The 26,575-nt window shown below is 40.4% G+C and overlaps 1 protein-coding gene across 4 annotated transcripts in view; it reads right to left on the bottom strand.

The window, feature by feature from the left end:
• DYNC2I1 (dynein 2 intermediate chain 1) overlaps positions 1–25,739 on the bottom strand; it is a 54,690-nt gene extending 28,951 nt beyond the window's left edge. For 2 of the 4 annotated variants that reach the window (XM_067542693.1, XM_067542690.1), the window contains exons 1-9: positions 25,504–25,739; positions 19,714–19,767; positions 18,402–18,843; positions 17,612–17,679; positions 16,544–16,876; positions 14,577–14,644; positions 12,598–12,658; positions 2,472–2,537; positions 1,256–1,300 (exon numbers count right to left, since the gene is read on the bottom strand). In XM_067542693.1, the coding sequence (XP_067398794.1) occupies positions 1,256–1,300; positions 2,472–2,537; positions 12,598–12,658; positions 14,577–14,644; positions 16,544–16,876; positions 17,612–17,679; positions 18,402–18,843; positions 19,714–19,767; positions 25,504–25,518 (1,152 nt within the window). In that variant the 5' untranslated portion in view covers positions 25,519–25,739. The remainder of the gene's footprint in view (positions 1–1,255; positions 1,301–2,471; positions 2,538–12,597; positions 12,659–14,576; positions 14,645–16,543; positions 16,877–17,611; positions 17,680–18,401; positions 18,844–19,713; positions 19,768–25,503) is intronic. The other 2 variants (XM_067542694.1, XM_067542692.1) reach the window with 2 other exon arrangements.
• Between the last annotated feature and the right edge of the window lie 836 nt (positions 25,740–26,575).

Raw genomic sequence — 26,575 nt, forward strand, 5'->3', positions numbered from 1 at the left:
ATCATTTAAAAAATAAATTTTTGATTTAAATAAACAATCTCTTAAATGCTTGTGATAAGCTTATCTAGAGAATCCACACCCACTGTCTTGGAACTGAAAAACAGTACCAATTTTTTTTTGATCTTCTAAAAACACTCTAAAATAGGATTTCTGTAAAGTGAGTATCATATAAACATGTCCTGGTATGTGCTACTTTATGAACCTTTGTTGAAGCTGAGCTGCATAACTCTTTGTGACTTTGCATGCATGAGTAGTCATCCCAGATTCATGTCAATAAAATCTTTATATCACCACACACCATTATGTATTTTATAGCAACGTGGCATAAAATGATCATATTAATGATGGAATAAATTCCTCTATTTCTGCCTCCATCGAATGAAATGCATTTATTTTGCATCTTTCACCTCATCATCTCTTTTTCCCATTAATCTATATATGCTAGGACTATGACAATCCAAACTTCTGAAACACTTTCTAACAGCCATCATTCAAAAAAATAATCAAGATTCCAAACCTGCAAAGACTTAGGCCAATATTTAATTTTAAGCATGAGAGTTGTCCTACTGAAGTAAAAAGAGATAAACCATGTAAGTGAAATTCTGGTTTCACAGAAATCAATAGGGCCAAGATTTCACACACAGACCCCACATGACCACAATCCACAATTTGATTGGACTTGGCTAGCAACAAAGGTCCCTGCGGCACACTTTTTTACCTTACACAACTTTCTTGGCTAAATTCTGGTAAATAGAGCAGGTAACCTAATTTTATTCTTCTAACCAAATTGCAAGTCCAGTAAAAGAAATTAATATAATTTTTGTAAATTGCTAGACTGAACACATTTGGGTGACCTACTGACATGTCAGACATCTATGTCAAATCTGAGTTTTTCCTCCAGTTAGCAGTGCATAACAAGTGAGTAGGCCAAAATTCAAAACTTGTACTCAAAAAGGTGTTTGAATACCTGAAATCCAGCAAGACAGAACATTGATCCTTTGAAGACTTTTAATGGAAAAGTCAAAGTTGCCCCCCACCCCACCCCTCTGGACTCTAGATAGATGGATCGATCGATTGATCGACGGATAGATGGATTTCTGATTAAGCTAAAAGCCTGGTAAGAAGTCTGAAAGGGCCACACTCTTACCAAAAAAGCAAAAGCATAAAACACAAAACATGCTATATTTGTTATTACAGTGAACACAAGTTACCATTTATGAATTATTACAAAAGGAACAAATAAACTTATACATACTTCAAAATCATCTTCATAATTTGTCAAATAGTTATCACTGATTTCCTAGAAGGAAAAATATAACGGTAGATAAATTAAGCCATTACATAACTTCACAATACAATGATCTTTTATTTGCCAGAACATTAATAGTGAAATAGCTTATTAGTTTATGTTCTCTAATAGAATTAAAAATATATAATGTACTACAAATTCAGTTCATAAATGGAATTACAGAAATATTTAGCAACAGGTGATGATGATGGATATAAAACATCAATTTAAGATGACAAAAAAGTAGCCAGCTGAACTATACACTATGAATAACAGCTTCTTTTCTTAAATTTTTTTTGAAGATTAAATGTGCTGGTAGCATATACTTTCAACAAAGTCCCATACAATGTTACTGAAGATTTCATATTGGTATAACAGAATAAAATTGCCTTATTTCTCAGGAGACTAGACAGGTACACTCCTTTTGCTACATTAATTATAACTGGATTCAAATCTGATTAGTAATAAAGTAGTCCAGTTGTAAATTTGAACTAGGAAAAATGAGCCATGGATTAGTGGGCAAACAAAAAATCTTCATATACTAATTTCATCTAACAACATTATAATCTCAACTAAAAGCAACAATACTGGATTTATTGACAGAATAGTTTTATTCTTATTGAAATGACTGAAAAAGTAGCTGTGCCTGCTGTCCTTAACCCCGTCCTCTCCAAAAACCACCAACACCTCTCTAAATACCCTTATCTAGTTAAAAAAAGGAATGAGTGGCACATGTACCAATCTATTAATTTTTTATAGCTATGCTGCCTTTCTCCCTGCTATTCTGTTTCATTTATTCATAACTTAGACGATCAGAGTGAAAGGGATGTTAAAAGATTTCTAAACAGCAATAAAATTGAGAATTTATTTAAAAAATCAACAATAAAACAACAGCACTTTTGACAATCCCCATCAATGGCCTACAAATTACCAGGTATCAGTTATTTTCAGTGCAATAAAAACCTAGGTCTCTCAATAGCTATTAAAATAATCTCATTGTCTCCAGCAATACGAGAGCGTGTACCAGTTTCTGATAATCGCATACTAATTAAACTGCATAAAAATACTATGCATAATTGTATGGGGGAAAAAACTAATTAAATTTAACTCACAAGGAAGGCTATTTGATACTTCCATGTGCTCAAGAAATCAAGAGAAAATAAAAAATATCAATTGTCCTTACAAGTTCTTCCTCACTTTTTTGCCTTTGCATAGGTTTCCATGCTGACACACGTTCAACTTGCTGTTGCTAATGAATCAAAATATAAAAGCAATAAGAAAAAGGAAGTGAAATGTGGCCCTGAATGTAAGTAACTGAAAAATCTGACTGTAAATATATTAGTATTAATAATTCTTAACACTGAGCATTATATCATGCTTGTAATGTAGTCTTCTTTATAGACATGAAAGGCTGGCTGTGACAAACCTCATATAGCCATCCAGAGTAGTAAGGAGCAGTAAGGCTCCAACCCCAGCCCCGCATACAGCCATGTTAGAGCTACCTGGACCTTGGGTCCGTTATCTGTGTGCAGCACAGGGGCTGCATTCCAGCTGCTTCTCCAGAGAGCGAACAGGGGTGGGAACACACACTCAGACTGGCCAATGGTGCTGGCTCAGCAAATAAAGGGAAGTAAACTGCACCCATTTAAGGGCTGCTATGAATTGCCTTCCTCACACACACACTCAGAATAAGGGCTAGTCTACACTAGAAGCGCTACAGTGGTGCAACTGCACTGATGCAACTGCACCGCTTTAGTGTGTCTGGTGAAAACTCTCTCTGTCAATGGGAGAGAGCTCTCCTGTCGGCATAATAAATCCATCACCATGAGAGGTGGTAGCTATTTTGATCAGAGAAGATCTCATGACAACATAGTGCTGTCTGCACTAGTGCTTAGGTCAGTGTAATTTATGTCACTCAGAGGTGTGGATTATTCACATCCCTGAGCAATGTAAGTTATACTGAAGTAAGCTCTAGTGTAGACCAAGCCTAAGAAGCGATTGGGGGGCACTGTGATGCTAAGTCAAAATTTTTCCCAAGACTATTCCTGGGGCAGTGTGTCTTATGCATCACTCCTCCCCCAGGGCTGTATCTAAGGATACAACCTAGCTTGGAGTAATTACAAATAAAAAAGTATATGAACACAAAGCTTGAAAGAAAATGATAAAAGGCCATGTGATCACAAATTTAAAAACTGTAATAATGTACTCACACAAGGGGGCAGTGTTACGCTTAGCACTACAGCCTGAATCTTGCACTTCCTGACTGCTGAGTACTTACTGTGGAGTTTAACTTTATACTGACAAGATTTTTGTGTAGTATGTAATGCCCTACCTTTCCATGAGGCAAAGAAAAAGACTAGAAAAATAAATTACTTACTGTACAGTAAGTGTAGTTTTTCTAAATATTGCAGTCAGTGTGGATTCCACTTTAGGGGCATATGTGCCTCATGTGTGAGACTGGAGTCTTGTTAATAGCAGTGTTTGTTGGGACCATGCACATGCCCTGTGCCTCCTCATGCTTTCACATTGTGGGATAAAGGGTGGGGCCGCTACAACTCTCCCTCAGTTCCCTCACAATTCACAGCCTGAGTATCTGAAAACTCCACCTAGATATTTTCTGTGATGAGATGGGTTGGGCTCTCAACAAGCCAGATACAGCCAAAAAAGAAGAGGAGACAGTCTAACAGTTTAGTCCTGTTAAGATAATACAGCAAAGCCCTTACAATGTCCAAAGTAGGGCTGTCAAATGATTAAAACAAATCATCACAATTAATCATAAGATTTAAAAAAATTAATTAAATAAATTAAAAAATTTTAAAAAATAGTCATGATTAATCGCAGTTTTAATCATATTGTTAAATAATAGTAGAATATGAATTTAAATTTATTATAAATATTTTTGGATGTTTTTCAACATTTTCAAATATATTGATTTCAATTACAACACAGAATACAACATGTACAGTGCTGCTTTATATTATTATTTTTATTAAAAATATTCGCACTGTAAAAAAAAATAAAAGAAATAATATTTTTAATTCACATCATACAAGTATTATAATGCAATCTTTTTACCACGAAAGTGTAACTTACAAATGTAGATTTTTTTTAACATAACTACTCTCAAAACAAAATAATGTAAAGCTTTAGAGCCTACAAATCAAAGCATGAAGCAGCATACAAATGTTTAGCATATCTGGCATGTAAATACATTGCAATGCCGGCTACAACAGTGCCATGCGAATGCCTGCTCTCACTTTCAGGTGTCATTGTAAATAAGAAGCGGGCAGCATTATCTCCATAAATGTAAACCAACTTGTTTGTCTTAGCAATTGGTTGAACAAGAAGTAGGACTGAGTGAACTTGTATGAGATTAATTGAAAAATACTATTCCTTTTCTTTATCTTTTTTACAGTGCAAATATTTGTAATAAAAATAATATAAAGTGAGCATTGTACACTTCGTATTCTGTGCTGTAACTGAAATCAACATATTTAGAAAAACATCTAAAAATATTTATAATATATTTAAATTCATATTATATTAGTGTTTAACAGTGCGATTAAAACTGCGATTAATCACAACTATTTTTTTAATCTAGTTATTTTGTTTTGCATTAATTGCATGCATTAACTGCAATTAATTGACAGCCCTAGTCCAAAGTGTCCAGTGTGGTTTTGGGAAGAGAACTAGTAGGTTAACTGAATGGTTTAAGTGAAAATCTGAGATCAGTTTACAGATGACTTTTGGCTATGGTCTCAGCAACACCTTGTCCCTGTTAAAGAATGCGTAAGGAGGTTCAGGCATAAGGGCTTGGATCTAGCTTACCCGTGGTCATAGCAACGCTGTCTTAAAGGTAAGGTGATGTATCAAATGATCTGGAAGTGGCTCAAACGGAGGTTTCATGAGTTTTAGGAAGGTAATGTTGAAACCCCATGTAGGGGGTCATGTCTCAAATAGGTGGGTAAGTATGTAGAAGACCCTTGAGGAATCTCGATGCTTCCAGATGTGAGAAGAACAAGTACAACTATCTTGGACCATGACACAGTGGTATTGCTGAAAGGTGGGCTTTGGGAGAACTAAATGCCAGTGCAGCATGCTTCAAGTGTAGCATATAGTCTGTAAATTGTGGTAATCTGAACTCACTAGAGACACCAATATCTTACAGTATGTTTTCATTTGCAGGAGTAGTTCTTCCTAGCAGACAGTTTCCACACTGTATGAGGATTTCCTGAACCTATCAAGAACAGTCTTTGTCAGTAGTACTCCACCAGCCAGTATCTAAGCCATCATATGCAATGCCTGCAGGTCTGCGTGCAATATCTGATTGTGGTTCTGAGATCAGAAGATGGATGAGAGACCAAACAGACATGCAGGTGGTCTGACAGTCCAAATTGCCTCAGCCAATAGGAAGATATTAAGATCAGTGTGACCTTGTCTGCTGACTTTGGATATTCCCTGAGATCAGGGGGATCAGTGGAAAGGAGTATAAGAGGTGTGAACACCACTGTAGCAGGGAGGCATCTCGCAAGAAGCTCAGGCTCATACCCCCTCTATAGCAGAAATTTGGGCATTTAGAGTTGTCCTCAGTGATGAATAGATCTATTGTGGGAATTCCCCAGGGGAAAATACCAGCTCTCTGGATTTATGTAGCAACCATTTGTGGTTGGTTACTGTATGTCTTCTTAATAAGTCTGACAGGCTGTTGCTGGCTCCTGGAAGATGTAGAGCCAGTGGGGTACTCTCTGGTGATGACACCAAGCACACAGCGTGATGAATTCCTGGCAGAGAGGGAATGACTAAGCGCCTTCTTACTGATTTATACAGTACATTGTGGATGTGTTGTATGTCAAAATCTGCACTGTGGAGTTCCACAAAAGCAGCAGGAACATTGTGCATGCCAGCTGGATGCCTCTGGGTTCCTGGATGTTCATATGTAGTTTCAAAGCAACCTGGAATCAGGATCCTTGCCTCTACAGGTGATTCTGATGCATCTGTAATGAGCATCAGCATCAGGAAGGGAGTGAGAAGTGAACCTTTCTTCATATTTCTGTGTGTCCTGACACCAAGTGAGTTCTTGTAGGACAGGGTGGGACTATGACTCAAGTGTCTGTGTGATACTGGGATAGGGATTACACTGACCTCAGCCAGCTGAAGTCTGGCAAGGGCGTCATATGTACCGGTGGATGTGTGGCCAAGCTGCCCCAGATATGTACACACCATAATCATCAGATTTGATTTTAGGTTATTTATCACTGACTCAAGACCCCACAGAACTTGTCCTCCAGGAGATAAGGTTTTCTTGGTCTAGAGTTGATCATGACTCCCATTAATTCTATTATTTGTGATGGTGTTAGAGGTGATTTCTCATAGTCCACAAGGATTCCTAGTTGAGAGAACAGGGAGAAGTCACACTCTAGGGCTATTATGGTCTCCTGCTGGAACTGCTTCTGCCTCTGGGACTGCCCTGCCAGGTCTGGGTAGATGTGAATTCCCTTTCTTTTCAAATGCTTTGTCACCACTACCAGGCAGTTTGTGAATACTTTTGGTGCTGTGGAGTCCAAAGGGCAAATACCCTGTATTGGTATTGGTTGGGCCTGATCGTGAATTTTAGGTACTTCTTAGGTATTTTAGGATAGCAAGAAGGAAATATGCATCCTGCAGTTCCAGAGCCATGAACCAGTCTTGAGCTCGAAGAGATGGAATGAAAGAAGCAAGTATTATCGTTCTGAACCTGAGGCAGTATATGTTGAGTCTTATCAGGTCTAGGCTATGACAAAGACCCTCTTTCATCTTCAGGATAAGGAAATACTGGAAGTAGAAGCCTCTTGCCTGGAATTCTGACACCTCCTCGATGGCTCCCTAGACAAAGCAACAAAGCCACTTCTGTTTATGATAGGCTCTCGTGAGAAGGATTCCAAAAAAGGGGGCAGGGACGGGGAATGAGGAATGACACTGTTTAGGGTGGCCATTAGCAATCATCTCTACCACTCATCTGTCCAATGTTATGGCACACTATGCCTGACAGAATGGGACAAGGCACTTCCAAAGGTCATGCTCTCTGGGCTGATGCTCTTGGGTCTCGTGACAGTCCCATCAAATTTGCTGACGCAATGTGGGAGCCGGGTGCATTGCTATGAAGGAAGAAGGCTTGGGACCTGTTGTACCTAGCTTCCTTCTTAGCATGATCATCACATTGTCTGGTATAATAAGATGGCATCTTTTGTCTTCTCTGGGGTTGATGCGAGTACAGCTTGTGGTAAGGGACTTGGATATTAATTCCATGAAAAACAAGGTGGCCTTAGAGTCTTTTAAGGAGTGCGTAGCACAGTTTTTCTGTGCACAGAACAATTCCATGTCTTCAAAACACCAGTTTTCAATAATGACTCATACTTCCCTGAGAGTAACCAATTCATGAAGCCATAATTCTTTGTTCATAGTTATTGCAATGGCCATAGATATGCCATGGTGTCAGCAACATCCATTGCTGAGTGTGGGGCTGTGTTGGCCATGAATTGGCCTTCTTAGATTATTTCTCTGAGCTCTTCCTTGTTCTAAAGTGGGAGCTTTGATAGAAAGTGTGTCACTCAATTCCAGGTCAAAAAGTCATATTTGGCCAGAAGGACCTGATAGTTTGCCACCCATAATTAGTGGGAAACAGAGAAACAGGATTTCCCCAGAAACAGAGCTTTTTTGGGTCTTTGTTCCCAAGGATGCTTTTGTTCAATTTGGATTTTTTCTGCCCTGCTGAGTTCAAGAAGCCCACACTGGGATGGGCATGAAAGTATTTGAATCCTTTTCAGGAACTTCGTACCCTCTTTTTGGTGGATATTATCATGGCAGGTGTTTGCCATAAAGCCTTAGTGGAGCTGAGTACTCTTTCATTTATCAGGAGGATGATCCTGGCTGTTTGTCAATATGTAAAATAACTTTTATGAGATTTTTCTTCTATAATAGATTATTCTATTTCTAGATTTTCTGTAATTCTCATGAGCAGTTTTTCACATGACTTAAAGTCATCCTGCACTAGTACTGGAGCTGAGGGCACCACTTCATCAGGAGACAAGGATGAAAGGTTCTCAGATGGTGAAATAAGATGTTTTTGTGGTGGCTCCAGGTCTGGTGGCTCTTGGAATTCCTCCCTCTGGTGTCAGTGGTTGGCCAGAGATGCTACTCAGGAGATGGATCTCTTTCTTGTCTTAGAATGTAGTAGAAATCAGCTCCTAGACACCTATGAGGACCCCAGTAAGCCCAATAAGGCCATGGCAGCATGCCATAAGGATATAGCTGGTTTGTCTGATATTAGTCAGTCCAATGCCTTTCCTGATGTGATTGCAGCTAAGTTCTGTAGGGAGAGTCAACTAATTTTTCTATAGTGTTGCCCACAGATCTCAGAAAAAAGGGTTCTCTGGTTGAAGAAGATGAGAAGATATGCCTTGGTGATGGACAGGAGGAGCAAAGCTCCTCTAGGGATGGGACCAAGGCACACAGCACTTGTGGTACCAAGGTCTGCACTGGTATCAGTAGGTGCATCAGTACAGAGGTCATTCCCAGTTCTTCCAGAAGCTTAGTTGGTAGCCTTCATTTGGCTGTATGCATCGAAGTCAAAGGTTGTGCCATCGGTGCTGGGATCAGTGCCAGTGAACTTTTTCTCTATGCTGCTGTGGTAGGCTTCTCCCTAACACTAGCCTTCGATGCCATGTGATGCTTAGTGATTTTCTCCATAGAGACCCTATGAGGTCTGTCCTTGTGGGAAGACACTAAACTCTGTCTGGAGTTTCTGCCTCTTGTGTTTGAGGCAGACTCACTTTTTGCCAGCCTTTGGTACTGGAGATATTGGCATTGGCATCAGTGCCAGCTGAGTGAGTGCAGGTGCCAGGTCTTTTCTCAACGCCATTTTCTGCATGCTGGTTTAGGCATTGTGTGTCTATTAAACAGGGTGCTCAATGAAGCTGGCTTGTTTGGTACCGGTCTCCTCCAGATCGGAAGATCTTCATAGATTACTCCTGTAGATGAAGCTTCAATCGCAACTTCTGCAACTTATGTGTACTGAAAGAGAGTGACTGGCATACCGAGCATCTATCTGCAATATACATCTCCCTTAAAACAAAAGAAGCATCTGCTGTGTTCATCTAATGGAATTAATCTACTGCAGGAAGGGCAGGGCTTGAAGCCCACAGGTTTAGAATCTGCTATGTTCAGGTGCCCTGTACAGAGAGGTCTGCACAAGGTGGGATGTACCATGTGGTCAGTATAGGGTAGCCTGATAAAATTCTGTCCAGATGGGTCAAGTTCATGGTGATTCTTTTTAGAGGAGTCAGAGAGTTCTGAAAGTTTAAAAGACTTTTGAGAAGATTTAGCCAGAGGTAGAGACTAGTGGGTCAAGTACTTGCCAGGTTCCATCTCGCTGCCACTGATGGTAAGAGGGAACTGTGGGAGGGTTTATTCACTCCATCCTCTATGCCTTTGCATAGGAGCATGAGGAGACACAAAGCACATCTACAGCTCTGTTTGACACTGCTATTCAAAAGACTTTGATCTCATACACGTGAGGCACAAGTGCACCTACAGTGAGGTCTACACTGACACGTATTCAAAGAAGTTCCTATTCCTGGCTGGCTTCTTGGGCTTTATTACCAATTGGTATAGCTTAAAGCAACCCTGAGGTCACACTAAGTTACATCTGGAACGAAGTCAAGCACCAGATGATGCCAGTATTGAAGGACAACCGAGATCCTGCAGCAAGCACAGTTTGCTCAGGCCCAGGGGTGAAGGCCAAGGAACCTACAACAACATTGGCTTGTCCACATTGCACATATGTAGTATTTTCTATTTCTGATTGGGTTTTTTTTCCAAGTGTATCCCACAAAATACTACATAAGTGCCAGGTGAAAAAGTTTAACTGCTGAAAGAACCATAACTCTTTACTTTCTTCAATGTTTTATGAGCTGACTTTTTAAAAAATAAATAACAGTGTAATCTTAACATTGTATTAAAAATATTCTATTACTCACTTACTAAAGTTATGTAGGTTACTTAAAAATGACACCAGTTCATAAATGTTTCTTTTTAAATTAGTTTATAATACATCCTTGACCATCATTCTTTACTTCTCACCTGAACCAAATGGACTTAAGTCAATGGAAGTCTATCCATTGACTTCAATAGGTGTTGGAACAGGATTTACTTGCCAAAAGGTAGGGACCATAATTCCATATATGTAGCTGCTGGCACAGTATTCCAAAACAGAATTTATTGGATGTTTCTGAGATATAATCCCTACATTACAGAATTCTCTCCTCCATAATCTTGCTGTTTGAAATATAGTTAAATGTCTCAGTAGTTAAAAGTTATGTCTTGGTGAGCTACTGGTACACAAACCTGGGTGAAATAAACAAATAACTGTTATGGTAGAAGTTCTGGAAAATTCCTCTAATTTATTTTGGTCAACAGGAGCCCTGATCTTATTCTTTGGATATTTAAAATTTTTATATCCTTTCTGTGGCAACTATTTTACTGGACAGATATGAATTACATTGAGGGTCTCATGACAAATAGAATAAGATGCTAATTGCTTTCCATTTAGCTAACATCACATTTTCTCTGCCTATATCAACTACTTAGAGGAAGAATAGAATTGTTATATAGTATATAGATACATGGACTTTTTCATGCAATGTATCATCAGAAAATTCTCCCACCTTATTGGGAATATTTTTCCAAAGCCTGTAAGATTTTGAAAAAATGTTGAGTAAGGGTGGGATTCACAAAGGCACCTAGACACCTAAACCCCCGACTTTGGCAGCTAGGCCTGGGGTTTAGGCTCCACTGCAATCCATAAAGTGCCTGTCAAATTCTGCAGGCTACTACATTTTGAGGGTAAAAGTTTCCTTGACACCAAAGTTTCTGCCTCTGGGCATAGTACGAGGTGGGGAGATGGAGGGGAAAAATGACTCCGCAGCTCAATGGTTAGGGCACCAACCTGGGCTGTGGTAGACCAAGGGTCTATTTCCCAGCTCCACTTACTCTTTAATTAGTCATCCATGGTGGAGTAGTTTCAACATGAGAAATTTAGGGTACACCACATCAGACTATCTAATAGATCAGTGGTTAGAGCACTCACCTAAGAGGTGGGAGGCCCCTGTTCAAATCCTTTCAACCCTCAGGAAGAAGGGGGAACTTGAACCTGGGTCCTCCCATGTCCCATGTAAGTGCTCTAACCACTAAGCTAAATGTTATAAGGTAAGTGCCACCATCACCTCCTCCAACTGGTTTGTGTTCAGTTAGGCGCCTGTCTAACATTCACACAAGAAACACCTTAGATGCCTAAGCTGACAAATTCCAGGAAAGGGGTTCCAAGTTGTGGATCGCTCGCAGAAATAGGCACCTCCCTGCAGCCTGCACTTAAGCACCTATCTCCGTAAGAGAAGCAGGGCTTAGAACATGCTCTTCTGGTTAGCATTTCTCATTGGCTACCTTAGGTAGTTCCCTGCCTAGTGTGCTGACTTTTGTGGACCACAGTCTAAGGCTGCAGTTCTCAACTGGGGGGCCTGAGGCCCGCTCGGGATCAACAAGCAGGTTTCAGGGGGTCCGCCAAAATAAACCAGAGAGCAGGGCTGGCATTAGATTTACTGGGGCCCAGGGCAGAAAGCCGAAGCCTGAGTCCTGCTGCATAAGGCTGAAGCCCAAGCCCAAGCCGCCAGGGGCTGAAACCAAAGCCCAGACAAGCTTTGCAGGGCTCCCGATGGTGTGGGGCCCCAGGCAACTGCCGTTTGCTACACCCGAATGCCGGCCCTGGCTTTTAATCTACCACGTATGCATAAAAAGTGGTTAGGGCACAAGTGGGCTAAGCAGTTTTTATAGCATGCTGTGAGAGCCTCAAAAGGAAAGAAGTTGAGAACTCCTGGTCTAAGGCACCTATCTCTCCCCATTCATTGTATAGGGAGCTTAAGGGCCTAAGTCAATCTGTGCGAATCAAAGTGCTGCCCTGTGATTTCTAGGCACCTAAAAGTTAGGTGTTGCAACCTCAGCTTCATACTGCCTAAGTCTCTTTAGGAATCTAGTCCTAAATAATTATGTTAAAACATTAAGTACACTGATAAAGAATAAATAAATTTTCCTGTGCTTCATCCTGAAACACCAAAGTTATTTAAGAAATCTTTAATATACATATAAATTACCATATCTATTTTAATCACATCCTGTTGTGATTTTTTTAGATGCATTATATTACATATAGTAATTATTATACTACATGCTAATTCTAAAAATATCCCTTCATTCTAATACCCCAAAACAAATAGTTTTACCTTTTGTCTTGTGTCCTCTTTTTTTTCTCTTTCAATGTTCTCTCCTTTATCTGTTGCATTCCTAGAAATAAACAGAATATCACTATGAATCTGCATTAAGTCAGAGGAAAATACTGTGTTGGGGGAAAGGGTTGTTTTATATTAAAAAGTGCTGATGCAGTCCAATAAACTTAAATACTTCAGCAACAAAACCTAACAGCCAGTATTCTTAGCTTCTTCCTGCAAGCATCAGAGGTGATGTGTGCCAATAGGCTAAGAGCCAAGGGATTAATCAGCAAAGAACTGCACAAACGCCCTATTGCTATCCCTGAGTGGTAATTATATAAAAAAATTAAGGAGAAAGAGTTAGGCCTGTACATTTACTGAGTATTACTGACATTATTGGCAACATATCAAAAATGGGCCTGGCCTGCCAATGTGCTTTTATGCTGGAGACCAGAGATTTAGATTCAAACCTGGTCCTTCATTTTGGGGTTAGGAGAAGCAAGGAGGCACCACAGTCAGTTCCCGAGGAAGGGAAGAAAAGCAACAATTTGTGCTGTTCTTTAGCTGTCCTCTGATTATTTTGGAGGCAGAGCTTATAGATTTCAAATGGAGAACGTCCAGCCCTCTTCAGCCAAAGCAACAAGCCAGTTGTTGAGACATATTATGGAATGGTCGTAAGGGTATGAAGAAAGAGAGGAGTGAAAGTAAAAGTGGGATGGATTCCCACAATCCTGGGAATAGAAACCACTTTAGTTACATGGCCTTGAGAATTTAAAGTCAGGAAGAAAAATTACTTCCCTATAATTCTGCTTCCTTGAAGATAACATTCTGACAAGTTTCTTCACTCCTGGGTCATATCTCCACAGGGAAAGACAGGTGAAAATCCCTCAGTTCTTAAAACAATTTTTTCTATGATAATAGGGGTGGCAGAGCAGACAGCAAGCCAGGCTGTCTTCTGGCCATCTGGTACCACGGCAATAGATATAAACAGTGATCAGGAAATGTTACAATCATTACCTTTGATTGTTCAGAAGGCAAAACTCACAGGATGATACGCTGGCCAAGATCAAGGGGAACTGACTAGAATGTTTAGGCAACTGCATTTATACCTAGTAGGGATGTCAAGTGAAGGCTCATGCACTACCTCACTACCACTGCCCTCAGAAGTCAGGAAATCCTACCAATCTTTCACTAAAGAGCTAAGCTAAAACCCAGCAATGAGACTCTGCCTGAAACTATGTCTAGCATTATAGTCCAGAAGGTTGTGTAGGGATTTGATAGGGCTGAATCACTAAAGAATACAAAAAGAACTATATTCTGCCTTCAGTATATATGTGTAAACTCCATGATCACCAGAGCAAATAATTTATGCATATCACCCAGATCTTTTACCCCTCCTTGTCAGGATAAATCTAGACCCTTTTCCTTGGAAATCTGTATATGTAGCATTGACATTGCTGTCTAATTAATAATTTAAATTCCATGTCAGACTTGCAGCTAAGAAGGACATCTATAATTCAAAGAAATAATAAAAGGTGTGCTTCACAGTTTACCTTGGACCTTATCAAGTATCCACATGACTATGTGAAAAATTGTCAGGTGACAGACAAACAGATGTCTGGCTCTGAAGGTTCCTGGACTGTCTCACAATTTAAGTACAAGGATCAAATTGACCTATATTTTGCAAGTCTTTGTCTCACTGCTCTGAACCATAAAGTCAAAAGAATTTAACTGGAGGGAGAGTCTGAATATAAACTTTAACAAATCACCTTTTTAGGGCATAATATATAGATTTTGTAATAATTTTAATATACAAAATGACTCCCAAAAGATTGTGATGCACATCATAAATTATCTGTAATTAAAACATTTTTATTATTGAGTGACAATGAGCTCAACAATGTTTGAGTAGTGAACTATATCTTTTCCTTGTGACTTTCATACAAGCAACACATATTGTACAGTATAGAGTAATGTTAAATATATGAGTGTACCTTTCATGCTGATGGCTGGTTTCTTCTTCTTCTCTTAAGCTCCTTCCTTGTGTTTTGTGCTCACTGATCTGTAAAAAATTGAAAGATTAGCATAATTCATATTTATTCACATTGTCAGAAATCTGGGAAATAATGTATATGAACTTGTAATAAAATATTAGCAGCAGTATAAGAGGTTGTAACATAAGCAGTTATATTCCATTAGTAAATCATGAGTCATCTTGTGCTGTCCATTTTTATGCTCCGTTAGTTGTAGGAAGCTCTGCATGTGCAGTGATGTCAGAATGAGGCCTATCAAAAAGAAAGTAATTACGTTAAGCAAAGAAAATAGATAGCAGAAACATCAATTAAGCAAATGCTGAACATGTATAATGTGAACCTGCCTTGAAAATGCTGAACATTTGGAAGTGATCCTTATGGCTACATCCTACTCCATGCTGTGATTGTGCACAAATGGAGGAGAGGGGATTGTGAACATCTTCCATTTGTGCAATCAGCAGGACAGAATCACCTCATAATGCTCAAGAACCTGAGGGAACCTGGTTGACTTATTAGAACTATGGGTTAGCATATATATTTCTTTCATTATTATATATCTGATGGAAGCTTACAGCGCACTTGTTCAGAGAAGCAGCGAAGTATCTACTGCATGTGCTTCTGGCTCTTTTTGAGGAATCCTGTCCTGACCAGTAGGATCCCTGTAGCAGAGGCTCTGACATTGTCTCTGCTTTTCATGCTGCACCAGCCAAGGTGGAATTTATCACTTAGATTCTCTACACTAAGGGCTAGTCTACATTTGTAAATATACCGAAATAGCTGAGCATCTCCACACAAGGGTTTACATATTCTAAAATAGATATTTCAGTAAATTTCTAAGTCTACACAAACGCTGAAAAATTTGCTGATAGTCAGTCATTTTAATTAGGTCAATGATGAAGACATGGAATTTAGGGGGAGGTGGTAGCTCCCTACATTTTCCATTACAAAAGAATCTTCCAACCTTTCTTTGAGAAGCTCTCACACCTCCATTGTTTGCAGCAGGCCTCTGATATTCGGCAGGAGGAATCCCCTTGGACTACATAAGTGATGCTTTGACCCATGAAATTCCACTGAGATTAAAAATTGCCATGTCCTTTCACTCGTGTAGAAAAATGTTGGCAGCATGCCAAAATCAAAGAACACTCCAAGGTTATGCTCGCACTTCTGTCAAAGCAGCAGCAGCAGCACATATTACACTGGAAACACCAGGGAGATGTTAGAGCAGTAGTAGTGAGAGGGTGGCGTTGGGGAACAGGGCTGTGCTCTCCTCATAACTCCTGGATCCAGCACATGGTGCCCCTGGAATTGGGGATGGGTAAACTGGGCTACTCGTGCCATTTGGGATCAGAGTTCCCCCAACTCCTGGGCAGACAGAGAGAGAGATGGGCTGGGCTCTCCCAATCACTGCCTGTGGCACCAAAAGACAATCACAGGTCTGGGGCCAACAAATGTCTTATAACATGTTAATAATAGGTGGGCTTTACAAAGAAACCTAGAGGAGTTTAGGTGCCCAACAACCACTGAAATTAAATGGGAATTGAGCACCTAACTCTTTTAGGCTCTTTTGGAAATACCAGCCAATTTGTTTTACTGGACCTCTAACTTAATCTCCCCTTCAGCATTTTAATAAGAAATTCAGGGTCACAATGAAGAGACTATCAGACTGTGCATTTATGAAGAAGATATTCAGAATGAATGTGTGAGTATATACATTTCAGGAAATATCAAGATTTATTGTCCCTTGAGGCAAAGCTTCAATCAGTATTTACCTTCTGAGTCAATACCTGGGGATGTTCACTTCACCAGAAATCAGTATTTGCTTATTATGTTTTAACAAAGCGTTTTCAAGACAGACTTGGTGTTAGATGAAATAATAACGTATTCGAACAATATGTTAACTACAATTTTTAAGTTTTACAAAAACTAACCTTAAGATCTCTCTTCTTTCTTTCATGTTCTTCCCTCTGTCTTTTTTCATTATTCGCTCTCGGTAGTCTTTCTCTGTTTTCAATGGAGGATCCTTCTGTAGGTCTCCTAGACACACGTTTTTCTTCCCCGTCATTTACAAACAATTCATGGCTTCTTTCTTTGGAAGGTCTCTCCTTTCCTCCCCTAACTGAATGTTCATGTTCTCTTTTATCCCTATGACTCCTCCCTCTATCTTTATTCAGTTCTTGATCTTTGTGTGACTTGTGTCTATGTCTACCTTCTTCATCTTTGTATGTTAAAAACTCACCAAGGCTATTTTTGCTCTCACTTCTCTGGAACAAGGAAAAATAATATATAAAGAGGTTAGAGACTTCTCCAAAGATTTTTAATTAAAATGTTGGAAGTACTAGAATTCTATGATTCTAGAAATCAGGAACGGACACAACTATTAGGTCAGCTAGTCCATCTCCCTGCCAGTACAGGATTTCTCCACACAATATATTATCACGTGTTGTGTCCATTGAAGTTTCTAATTACACTAGCAATAGGGCTTCCAATACTTCCTCTGGGAGACTCTACAGCTCATTGTAATGGTAAACTCCCCTTTAGATTATAAACTCTTCAAGCAGAGATTTCGCTCTTTGTTTTTTAGCACAGAGTGCTATAAAGCACTATGTATACTTCCAATGCCAAATATATACATTAGTAATAAATACATTAATAAATAATAGGTTAAACATTTTGCAATACATTTGTTTGGAAGATGCTATACAAAAATAAATGATAGCTGCATGTTTAAAGAAGAACAACATATCTCTTTCAAGATTATTAATTAAAATGTTAAAAACAAATAAAATTTAAATGTTTTCATGTTGAAAGTTACAGAACATTTCCCTTTTAAGAAATACAATGAAAGAATTATGTTCAAATACTGTTTGTTGTTTTGTAACTATTTACATGCAAGCCTGCAGTAAATGCATTTCTTGGATTACTCAAGCGCTGGAGTTTTATCCAATTTATTCATTATATTTCACATTATCATTTGTTGTTATGAAACTTTTTCTTACTTTTCCTTCCTTTTCTTTTCTTTCCGTATGCCTTCTCTCTTTCACTTCATCCCTTGCTTTTGCTTGCTCTAAAAAAATTATATATATAAAATTACTAGAGACATTTTTCTTTATTACACTAAAATCCCCCAGTATACTTGCAGTATGTGGCACATATTCCACATTTCAGTGACAGGGACCCTGAATCCAGCAATGTTAATGCAAGTAGACAGAGCTCCCATCTTCTCCCAATGGAATACATACACACATTGTATAAAATTCCTAACTATCACCATTTTGGAGTTTGGAATATTGGCAACAAATAACAAAACATAAACTTGAGCCTAAATTTCATCCCAAGATTGGTTGTATCTGGGGTTTTGCCTAAAGAGAGGTCCTTGAGAGAGAAGCTCCATTCCCTTGTATGATGGTAGGAGCAATGATACCTTCTACTATCACTCATCAATAATTACACTGCAATTTCATCTACAGTTCGGGCACCTGACTTCAACAGAGCAGTCCTGTATTCATAGAGAGATTTACAAGTCAGCCACTCTATTAGAATCAATTAATCACCAAAATCTACTATAGTCAATAACTCATTGGGGAGGAAAAGAGGCAGCTGAGAACCCGGAAACCTTGAAAATGAAACTGGATTATTGAGTAAGATTTGCAAAGGCACACATGGCAGCTAAGCACCCAATGCCCATTAACGTTATGCTCCCTGAACATACAGGCGTTTGGTTTCAGTCCATTTCTATCTGTAAAATGAAATACTCCAAAGTATGCACAGGAAAGCAAGCCAGCCTACCCAATTGATCCTTGCTTTCTCTTCTTCTGTGTTGTTCTTTATCCTTTCCTCCATATGCTCTCAGGTTATTCTGTATAAGCATTTGCTTCAGATCATCCCTCTTATATTTTCTGTCTCTTTCTTTATCACTCTCTCTATCTTTTCTTGTACTATGTTTTTCCTTCTCTGCATCTTTTTCTGGGTCCTTCTCCTTAAATTTCTCTCTCTCTTGTTCTCTATGATGATCTTTTCCCCTTTCTCTATCTCTTAGCTTATCCCTGTCTCTTTCACTAGATTTAAATCTCTCTCGTTCTCCTGTTCTTTCTTTTGCCTTTCCTCTGTCCTTGTCTTGATCCTTGTGTATGTATCCTTTGTAATCAACCATGTCATGAGTTTCTTTATCTCTTTGCAGTTTCTTTTCCCTCTGTTTCTTATCTTCAGATTGACTATCTGATTGTGATACCTAAAAACAGTAAAAAAAAACAAAAAAACCTGATGCACAATTAAAATTCACTAACTTATTTTCAGATAGTATATTTCATCCCAAAAATCCATAAGTGATTTACAAACAATGAACCAAGTTTCCAGAAATTTGTGAAAATGCCCACATGTATAAATGTCTGACTTGTGTGCACAATTACCACAAGTAAGCTTGCAGCTGTGGTAAATTGATACACAAAGGGCAACTCAGATCATGACTGGTCATTTCCATATATTTTAACAGGACTGCTAGCACAATTTGGTATTCATGTGTACAAATTACAAATGCAAATATGCATACTTTTTTGTGCTAGTCTGAAAATTTAGCCCTATATTCTTTAGGTTGTGAGCTCATCTGGGCAGGAATCATGCCTATCTAATAGGGATAAAAGGCTCAGTCATTCCTGCTGACATCAAAACCTTTCAAATCTAATACACAGAACACTAAGCACTAAGCAGGGCTATCATTTATTTCCATTGGTGTAACAGAACTAACTAGTTTTAATGCTCTGAACATTCATGAAAAATGAAGAATCAAGCTCTGAACAGAAAAAGTAATCATCATCAATGATCTGGTCCATGTACCATACATGTGCCATCCAGTGTAGTTTCTGTATAACTAAATAAAATATGCATTAATTGCTTCCTAAGTTTAGAAGATTGTTTTTCTTAAATACAATGTTCAAATTCTCCCACAAAGCCAACTAAATCTGAGCTAAGAAGACCGGGGTGTCTTTGCATCCTAAAATATAACCTTAATCCTAAAATATAACATTGGTCACATTAATTTTACTAAAGAAAGTAGTCCAAAAATGTCTAAATTTATTCTAACAAATTTATAAAAAATGTTTACCTTAAGATGTTTCTTAAGTTCATCTGATTTCCAAGTATCTTCTTTGGTTCTTTTCTAGAAAAGGAATGATACACACATGCTAAAGATAGGATGATTGCATTCAGGTACAGAATAACCACTTTATTTATTATCAATGGACATTTTTCTAACAAAGGAATGAAGCCATTTATAAATATGTATGTTCCATTTAATTTTAATTACATCACCATTAACTTGCTTAAGTGTGCCTAGGTATTGCAAAATATATCAAGTTCACTATTTCCACCACCAGAAGGGAAAGCTGATTTTGCACACTGCAGTGAGTCCTCTTTACTTTATTTCTGAGCACTGGAGAACAAAAAAATTAAAGTTAAGTTACTGCATACTCCCATTAAACTGACTAAGAAAGTTTATTGTCGAGTAATGTTCCATAAATAGGGTTACCATACATCTGGGTTTTTCCGGACATTGCTTCTATTTTGATCCTCTGTCCGGACGGATTTCTCAAATAAGAAGCAATGTCTAGGATTTTTGCCGAGCATATGTTGCAGTTCAGAAAGAGCCCCAATTGGTCCATTTCCCGATTGGTCCCTCCCCTGCATCTGCATCTGATTGGTCTCTCACAGCTGCCAGATCCCACCACCCAGGCCCTGGCTCCCAGTCCTGGGGAGTGGGAGAGTCCTGCAGTGAGGCGCTGACAGATAGCTGTCATTACATTCCGGGTCTGCACCAGCCATCCTGTCACCGTGATGATGAGTGACATTGTCGTCTCCCCCACTTCAAGAGTGAGGCCCTAGGTACCCCTCCAATATCCCCCAGGTACCCAGCCCAGTCCACACACACCCCCGCAGGCTGGTCCTGGCAGGAGTCACTAGAATCAGAGATCTCCTGGACTACAACTGTTGGGACTGGGTGGATCCCCTGGTGCTAGGCTGGCGCATGGGACTCTCCACCCTTTGAACTCCTCTGCGTGTACTATAGGAGGTGAGGGCAGCCTTACTGCCCATCTCCCAAGTTTACCTTGTGTGGGTCCTATGGGAGGGTGCTACCCACACACCTCTCACCCCAGGCCTCTGGATCTTTTCAACGGCCCCTGCCCTGTGAGCCCCCCCTCCACCCTGCCCCAGTCCTCCGACCACACACCCCGAGGTTTGTTTTCAAACTGCACCAAGGGCACATCTGTACACACTCATGCTCCATACTTTTCACTTCCTCACTCTTGTGTCTCACCCTGACACTAAGTGGCGGGACCTTTTGCCACCTATCAAGGATGGCCCAGGGACATTAGTTTGTGGCTCCTTCATGGAGCTGTGAGCACAGACATGTACTCCCATTACCTGCCTCTTTTGCGGTGTGAGGGAAACCCTGGCACATGTCTACTTGCAGTGCGCCAGGCTGCAGCCTTTTTACTGACTCCTCCAGAACTTTCTCTTAAGGTTTTGGCTGCACATTTCCCCACACCTCCTGATTTTTGCACACCTTATCCATGGCCTCATGAAGTTGCGAGACTTCCTCAGCAACCTCCTCCTCGCGCTTGCTAAAGTAGCCATCTATAACACCAGGGAGAGGATGTTGGCTGAGGGGGTGGTCTGTGACTATGGGGCTTATTGTTGTTCCTCTATTCATTCATGTATCTGGGCAGAGTTCCTCTGGGCCACATCCACTGGCTCCCTAGATACCTTTGAGGAGCAGTGGGAGATGTCCAGGGTTCTTTGCTCAGTGTCCTTTTCAGGTTCCCTAATTTCAACCCTTTGACCTCCACACCTGTTCCTCTTTTTTCATTAGTTGCCCCCCATAATTAGTTGCATTCTGGGCTCAGTAGCTCCTCCCCTTAGGCTGGGGAGGGGCCTTCAGCTGTGGGTGGGCTTTTTTTTCTTATTTACATTAGAAATTCAGGCCTTGTCTATCCTATATTTTTTCTAGAGGACTTTATGAAATAGTGACATGCAGGATGATATCACAGGTATCAAAGAAGTTAAACCTGGTTAACTGAGAGGGGATGTGATTTTTGAGACTTGGGTTTTTATTTGCCTTAGTTTTATCTAACAACTGGATTAAAAGATCTTTTTGTTAAAATTCAACACACCCAGCCTTTAAACAATGCACTGAGAAAGAGCCCAATCTACTTCTGTGGCTTCTCCAAGGAGACTGCTAGCAAAAACAGGGACAACATAAATTGAAATTCTTGATATTTCTAAAGTTTAAAAAAGGCAGAAAAAATGCAAAGAAAATATCTATAACGTTCAGGTGAGAGAGAGAGATCAAAGGTTATGTCTACACAGGAGCTAGGAAGGCGTAATTTCCAGCTCAAGCAGACATACCCATGCTAGCTATGATCAAATAAGCTAAAAGCAGAAGTGAATCCATGGCGATGTGAGCAGCAGGACAGACTAGCTGCCCGAGTACCCACATAGGATTTCAGATGGGACCATACTTGGGGTGGCTTGAGCAACCACAGCTATACTCCTATTTCTATCATGCTAGCTCGATCAGAGCTAGCACAGGTATGTCAACTTGAGTTGGAAATTACACTTCCAATGTAGATATACCTGTGACCCTAGGAGTCCCTTAATGCCAATAGGAAGAGAGCTCACCATACCCTAACTCATATCAGGACTGACACATTAACAGTTCTGAGTCTCTTGTACAGAACTTCACAATTGAATGAATAAAGGTGATATTGATTAGTTTATTGTTATTGTATATGTTGGTGAAATTGCAATAAGTAAATAAATAGCATAAAGAGTGAAAAGTATATTAGATTTTTTAAACTATTTCACTTTAAATAATCTAAATCATTTTAGTAAAATAGATACAAAATTCTAAAAATATTTTTAACCTCCTTTTAGGTATTTTACCTTATTTAGCGTGGTCCTTTATAATTTTTATATTTGGTTTGGGCATGGTTTATTAATATTATTCTCCTTGCCATTACTGTCTAATGGAAAACAATAATTGTATTAACTGAAATAATATTGTATTGTATTCCTACAAATTAATTTCTATTTATAATCATTACTACATGAACATTATTTTAGAGTTAAAACATATCATTCAAACATACACCAAACAAACGTAAAATAAAATTCAATACATAAAAATAATATAAAATAAAATTCAAACATACACCACAAATACATGGCATAGTGTGAGAGCAATTGTACATAATGGTGCTGTACCTACAGGAGGATTCCAAATAATGTATAGTATTCACATTGTACTCAGAAATACAACCTAATAGATAGATACTACATTCAGAGTTCTGACAAGGTTCTGGCAGAAAGTCTAAAATGAGCACAAGAGTGAAAATTTTGAAAATATACTCTCTGTGGAAAAAAAATAGCCCTAATATTAGTGATAGACCAACATTGTGAAGCATTGTTCGCAGAAGTAAATCTGTTTGAAAACCAATAAAATGAATGATTATTGCCCACTAAGATGCATTTAAAATAAATGCCAGAAGACTGAAAACCCTGATAGAGGAAAATTTATGTTGAACAAGGACTAGGCGAATCAATGAAAAATTAATTCTTGATTCTAGCCAAGCATAAGGTAGTTTTTTTATTTAGGTCACACCTTCTATTATGGTTCCCCAATAAATGGTTTATAAAGCATTAATAAATGCTTAAATGTTAAAAACATATTTAGACATGAGATGTATGTGTTATAGTTGTAAGCACGTTAATGAAGGTGTCATAGATGATTACAAGATATGCGTATAAACAACCGATTGACCTGCTGGATTCCACAGCCATCTATAACAATTGATTAACCATGCATTAAAACATCTATTCATCATTTGCTAATCATTTATAAGCTATTTATAATTGGAACCTTAATATAAATTGAGATCATGATTTGGTGTTTTATCTTTGGAAACAGTATTTTAAAAATTAAGAATATTGAAAGTCTTATGGAAAGACTTACCTACCAGAGTCCTTTGGGGCATTTTGCTTCTTTCTCCAATTTCTAGGCAAACCCAAATCATCTTTATAAAAGATTTCAGGAGGTGTACAGGGTGTAAGAAATGGCCCAAGAAGTCCATTACTTTTCTGAAGGAATTTGGAGACTTCCTAGTGAGAGCTGATTAACATTTGAGCTAGGTCTTGAAGTTTCTGGGAGCAAATACTCAGCTGCTGTAAAATGTCATAGTTCCATTGAAGTTGATGGAGCTATGACAATGTACTTCATCTGAAGATCAGCCTCCTAAAGTACAGCAAAGGAAGACAGCTGAGTTGCATGCTAACTCAGTCTGACCAGGCTGATCTTGTTACTTTAAGCTATTTAAGATAAAAGCATAAAAGAAGATTCTTTGGTCTCAACAAAGAAAGGAAAAGGAAACAGAAACACATAACTAGAGAAACTACTGAAATCAAGGAGCTACAGGGAGGTGCTTTGTATTAGATGGTTCAATTGCTAATTAAAATACATATTGTTTGGCATTAATTGTTTGACAGCTCTAAGCAGAAAAACATAGACTGTGATATCTTTGATTCATTACAACTAAAAAGGCAGGAAGGGGCTCTCTTTACTCAGAAACCAGTGTCTCTTCAGTGTGGCTGACTCTGAACCTTTCGACAACTGGACTCCCATGACATGCCTGTGTATCTGAAAAAAGTTACTGGACCATAGTTTTACTTACCAAGATAATTACTAATAGTCTTTCTACATGAGAGGTTAAGGATGAGGTGAAAATAGTACATTGGTACATAAATGAATAGAAGATTTTAACCAGACATAACTTGAATACTATACTAGATAGGAATGCCAAGCCTAGCCATTACATTTGCTATGTAAAGGAACTTGACTATAGTTAATCAAACTAACTGAAAGATGTAGATTCCCAAAGTATTAATAGCACAAATTATGGCAAAATGACTTGACATTTTTGGTACCATGAAAGAAGACGTAGCAATGGGAACTTGTTATAGCTGATGGTGCTTTATTAAATAACTCTATTTTACAATAACACAGACTTAACAAAAAGTCTCCCACAGAAGTAGAAACAGTAAATAGTAGTTATGAAATAGAAAATATTAAATAAAATACTACCTCTAGAAATATAAAGAGCTTATAATATTTATAATCCACAATATTTATTTCCCCAAAAAATGTTATACTGTATATGGCCTTAGCCTTCTACTACAGGGGCATCAACCTAGGGCATATCTACACTACAATCTTAAATCTATCTATGTTAGATCAACTTGATGTCCACACTATCCTCCTTCTGTCAGTGGTGCGCATCCTCACCAGGAGCACTTCCATCAACTGAAGAGGAGCAGTGTGGGGGGGCTGAGAACCAGGGTCATGGGGGGATGGGACGCAGCAATGGGGGGGTATTTGAGGGGATGGGCCATGGGGGGAATATGGCAAATCAGTGAGAAGTACTGGGGGGAAGAGCCTTGGGGGGATAGGGCACAGCGGGGAGGATGGCTGGGCCGTAGGGGGATCGTTACAGCAGCAGAGGGCACTCTGGGGGGACAGTCCATGGGGGGGAATAGGGCACAGCACTGGAGGGGTACAGCCAATCACAGTACTGGAAGGGACCTGGAGAGGCCATCTAGTCCAGGCCCGTGCCCCAACGGTCACAGCAGCAGGGGAACCTGCCTCCTGCCACGAGGTTTCCCCCACCTTCCTGTGGGTTCACCAAGCTCCCCCCGTGGGCCATGTGGGTAGGCGGCGGGGCACATTGTGCGCGCTGCGCTGCTATACGCCAAGGCGGACGCTAACGCACCGCCACCGCCTCTTGGCAATGCCGCGGCGCACTGCGGGTGCAGCACCCCGGCCGGCGCAGCCGACCCGCCTCACCTTCTCGGCCTCCATGGCGGAGGCGGGGCAGTAGCGGGCAGCACCGGCCCCTCTAGGTCCCGTCCCCGGCCGTTTCCCAATCCCGACCCCCGGGCGCCGTCAGGGCCGCCAAGTGAGGACGAAACCAAGGCAACTGCGTCGGGTTCTGCCTAGCAACAGGCACGCAACGTAGGGGAGGCAGCCGATTGACCGATCCATCAATCCCAGCCACGGGGAGGTGGCGGCGGGCGGTGCAGCCAGGATCATCCCACCAGGGACTGTGGGGGGGGGCCCGGGGCCGACCGAGAGGCTTGGTTTGGCCGGGGGACTGTGGAGGGTCCCGCGCACGCTCGCGTGTCCAGCAGTGTCCCCGTGACTGTCCGCACTGGTGCCTGCTGCAAGGAGAGCGACGGGCGTGCGGGCCGCTCCCGCTCGCTCTGGCGAGTTTACCGCGATTCGAACGGGTGGGCGTTTCTTCCCTGTCCCGGGCGAACGCGCTGAAGGCTGACCGCTCGGGGACGATCCCTTACTCAAAATGGCCGCCGTCTCCCGTGATTGTCTAGGGGCTGAAGCCGGTGAGGGGGCCGCCATTTTCCTATAATCCAGCGGCGGGTAGCGGTCAGGCTGCCCTTAATAAAATGGGCTGCCAGCGCCCACTGGTAGTCAGGGACTGTGGTGAGCAGCAGAGGCACTGAAAGGAGAATGGGGGGAGGGAGCAGGAGCCAATTTAGTAGCTGGGGTGACCGAGGGCAGTGCATACTAGAGGGCAGTGATGGGCAGGGCAGGTGAGAGGGGCAGTGGTCCTGGGCACCAACCTCCAGGGGATGCTACATCCCTTTGCTTCTCTGCTGGGGGGATCTTGGTTACTGGGTGGGTGCCAAAAATGTTTTCCACCTTGGTTGGCAAAATGGGTAGGCCAGGGCTGCTCCTGGTGATGGGCGGGGGGGGGCTAGGAGGCGGCAGAGATAGAAGGGTAGCTCCCCCACCCTGGAGGTAGCAGTGGGGAAGGGAAGCCCTATAGCAGAGAGAGGGGTCTTGGGACAGGAAGAGGCAGTGGAGGGAGGAGTAGATGAAGACCGGCTGCTGGATCCAG

Source organism: Emydura macquarii, unplaced genomic scaffold, assembly GCF_026122565.2.
Source record: "Emydura macquarii macquarii isolate MOO-44397 ecotype Brisbane River unplaced genomic scaffold, CSIRO-AGI_Emac_v2 contig_719, whole genome shotgun sequence".
In the NCBI taxonomy this organism is placed as follows: Eukaryota; Metazoa; Chordata; order Testudines; family Chelidae; genus Emydura; species Emydura macquarii.